Here is a 3,790-nt window from a genome sequence, read left to right on the forward strand (position 1 = left end):
TTAAATGAAAAATCATTCCATCCCTTTCTTCTCCACCATTGTGAAAAGTATTAAAAATTTTTTTATGCGTGAATGTTTGAACTATTTAGCTCAAAAGAAAACAAAAGTAGCCAGTTTTTTTTTTAAAATAAATCTATCGTGTCCGCATTTTCATTTCTATTTTTAAATCTCGAATGGCGTGTTTTGGAATTAACAATAATGCGGACTCTTAGGAATCATACAATCAAAAAGAATGACATTTGAGGATTTATAAACAATATTAGAAAAGATTTGGATCTCAATTTAACAAATGCTGCGCAGATTTAATTACAATATAATACAAAATAAGCTCTCAACTTGCGTATAATAAATCTTAAAAAATATTATAAAATTAGCTAATTAAATTGAGTTGCAAAATTTCTATGCAAAATTAGATTTTATCATTTAAGAATTGACGTCAAAAAGTGATTAAAATATTTTTAAATAATAAAATATATAATAAAATTAAAACAATTGTTTGAAAAACCATTGTTAGGAATATTCATCCCGTCACACAACAGTAACCTTGTTCTCCGTATAAAGAAGCGCCATTTCATCATTCTAGTCAGACCTGATGAGAGAAAGCGAAACATTGCGATTCAGATTACAGAACAAAAAATGGTAGTAAAAGTTTCAAACTTTTTATTAATGAATTTTTTACAATTTTTACAAAACTAGTTTTACTAAAGAAACGGCTTAATTTTTGAATAACGTTTTCTTTTTAGAAAAAGATACTTGGTCTTGTTTTACTATTCGCGGTTACACATTGTCTAGGTAACTATATTTATTCACGCTCATTTTAAAAGCAATTATTCACAACGTTGAGTTTCTATTTTTGTTCTTACAGATAAATAATTCTTAAGTAAATCATTCAAAACACACCAATAACAATGCATCACACTTATGCTTTTGTGTTGAAGTTTCTAAAAACCACTTTTACCAGTTAAAAGTAATAGTATTAAATAAATATAGCAACTAGGTAACAATTGTGAGAAAGCCAGCACCTAAATCAGAGATAGCAAAGAGTCTGCTAATTAAATTAGTATTTTGAAAATACAAAAAGTATATTATAAAACCTTTAAATACACGACTTGCTATCATTTACAAATAGAAACTCAATTCTTAATCAGTGCTATAGACTTCATTTTTCACGCTTTCATTTTTAATTAATTGCTTAGCTGAATTTTAGAAGATTCTATTTTTCACATGGTATTGAGGCGAATTTTTGGCAAATACTGTAGAGGCACAAGACAAGATTCATCAATAATAATCAAACTTTAAAAATTTAATGTTATTTTTTTTACAATGCATTTTTTCGTCTTTATCAATTACTTAAAATGTGCTTTATTCTTTACATTAGAATATCTTTATAAAGGAGAAATGGAGAAACTGAAGAAAGATAACTTGATCGGGGTTTTGTCAAAATTAGAAACTAGTTTTGCTGTTTCTTTCACTTTAAAACTCAACAACTTTTCAGATGGATTTAGAAGCGTTCTTCATTTGACTACAGGAGAAAATAATGAAAAATATGGTGATCGAATCCCTGGCGTTTGGATTTATTATAAAATGTTGCACGTTGCTTTTGCAATTAATGGTAACCAAAATCATTATTTATTTTCCAAGCCACTTACACTTGGCGAATGGACAGTTTTTCAAATACGTCAATCAGTTGCTTCTGGAAAGACTATTTTTGAGGTATATGTTAACTTTGAAAAAGTATATGAAGTAGAAAACCTCAAGCCACAAGAATTTAAAAATGTCAAAGTATACGCTGGTGATCCATGGTATGAAGCTCAGGATGGCTACATCGGAAACATCGTTGTCTTTCCTCTACATGCTCGTAAGTTTTATTCTTTTTTGCCTAAAGTATTTTTTGCTAAGTATCTCTACAAGCTTTTACATGAAAGTTTTTGTTACATGTTCAAACTTATCGTGACCTACGAGGCAGAGAATGTAAAAGCGTTGCTATAAATGTGTTAACCCAGTTTTATTCAAAAACTAACCGCTTATTACCCGGCATATCGGTAATTCAATAATGCCGGTAAATATAAAAGACAGCATTTTAACAAACCCTACTATGTTGTTGTGCAAGCTATAGGTCACTATAAAGCTTGCACTGTTTGTTTTCTTTTATCAAAGAAAATGATATTATTTTTATCATCTAGAGTAACTTTAACATACTTAAACTATATTTCAGTAGTTAACTGTGTTACTATGATAGGATAGTATTTATCTGTTTTAACTTAATTTTATATTATAAAACTATCGTTCTCTATCATTTTTCTATTTTTATTTAGAAACAAAAAACAGTTTGAAAAACGATGCAATAAAAAAGAAGAAGTTTGGGCCCGAGTTTTAACGTGTAACAACGACCTTTTTCTGCTTTGAATTTGTACTTTTTTACTCAAAATTTATCTTTGGTTATGTATTCTATGTAATAGTTTATAATAAGAATAATTTTTCATTTTATTTTGATGTTATTGTCATATGATTTTCAAAAACTAAGAAAAATTTGCATATTTCAAAAAAGTCTCTATATAGCCTGACTTCTCATAATTTTGTAAGTAAGAATTTACCTTAAAACGAAGGGAGGCGGAGTTGCGTATTTGTTATTGAAAAAAATTGTATTCAAAACAAAAACCAAATTCAGCAAATCAAAAAATGCAAATTGAAGCTTTGTGTACAGATATTTTAAATTTAACCGATAGGAATGTTTTTCTTTTCTTTACATAGACCACTATGTGGCAGGCAAATCAGCTTTCTAAACTACTTTAGGATTATTAATTTGAAAATGAGCAAAGAAAATAAACACGGTTTGTTCGACAGTCATTTAAAAATGGATACTATATATTACAAAGGGTTTGAAAATGTAAAATGTTTTTTGAGGCATTATTTAAATTAAACAAATAAGCCACCATTTTTAAACTTACGCGCATTTCAGTAAATTCATCAACTACCATTGATTGCATTCTAACAAATAGTTCTCTGAATAACAGTTTGAATCTCGCAGTTTCTTTGCAGTTTTTACTGATCATTTTCCTATGTTCCGTAATACCCACGAAACTTTATTAAACAATGATAAAATAAAATGCATTGTAACTCGTAGAAATCTTTGGTACGAAAATCATGATAAACGAAAAAGACATCTTGATGATGAAAATTATTTCAGCGTTTAAACTTCTTTAGATCCAAATTGGGAAATAATTGGTTTTTTAAATTTTTTTTTTTAATTTTTTTGATAATATCTTCCTGAAAATAAATTAAAAAAAAAACAAACAACAATGAATTTAAAAATCCATGGATGACTCGAAATCAAAGAAAGTCGTCTAAAAGAAAATAATAACTCTATACAAAGTTTCTTAAAACTAAAATTGAAAGAGGTGAAAAAGCGCAACAAAAGGTTAAAGTTTCAAAAAACCATAAGGAAATGTAAAACAAATTACTCTTGTAATTGACCCGATTAAGATCAGTAGAGCATAATTATAACAAATTCCATACTCAATTAAGTTACCGCAAAAAAAATAAAGCACTTTTGCTTGCTAAAAAAATTGACTTCAAACAACAAAAACATAACGTTTAAAATATACATAAGTGAATAACTTAACAAATATCGAATTAATAAAACTATGTATTTTCTTTCGCATCAAATATTGTGCATCCAACTAAAACTTTTAATACAAATTTTAAAACGAAAACCCAGCCCTAATATAATTAATGATAACCCAGACGGCACATCTGGTTTTAATCTCGGAATGAAAACCCGTATAAACAC

At 27.8% G+C, this 3,790-nt stretch overlaps 1 protein-coding gene across 1 annotated transcript; it reads left to right on the forward strand.

The window, feature by feature from the left end:
* Nucleotides 1-477: 477 nt before the first annotated feature.
* On the forward strand, nucleotides 478-2,487 carry LOC136086029 (uncharacterized). The gene is made up of 4 exons (XM_065808259.1): nucleotides 478-639; nucleotides 744-792; nucleotides 1,379-1,858; nucleotides 2,316-2,487. Exons 1-4 carry the CDS (start codon nucleotides 637-639, stop codon nucleotides 2,375-2,377), a joined length of 594 nt encoding a protein of 197 aa, XP_065664331.1. The 5' UTR covers nucleotides 478-636; the 3' UTR covers nucleotides 2,378-2,487.
* The last annotated feature ends 1,303 nt before the right edge of the window (nucleotides 2,488-3,790 follow it).

Source organism: Hydra vulgaris, chromosome 10, assembly GCF_038396675.1.
Source record: "Hydra vulgaris chromosome 10, alternate assembly HydraT2T_AEP".
NCBI lineage: Eukaryota > Metazoa > Cnidaria > Hydrozoa > Anthoathecata > Hydridae > Hydra > Hydra vulgaris.

Coding starts and splice junctions, on each gene's coding strand:
- LOC136086029 (XM_065808259.1), top strand. Junction 793..1,378: donor CGCGGTTACACATTGTCTAG/GTAACTATATTT, acceptor TCTTTACATTAG/AATATCTTTATAAAGGAGAA. Junction 1,859..2,315: donor TGTCTTTCCTCTACATGCTC/GTAAGTTTTATT, acceptor ATTTTTATTTAG/AAACAAAAAACAGTTTGAAA.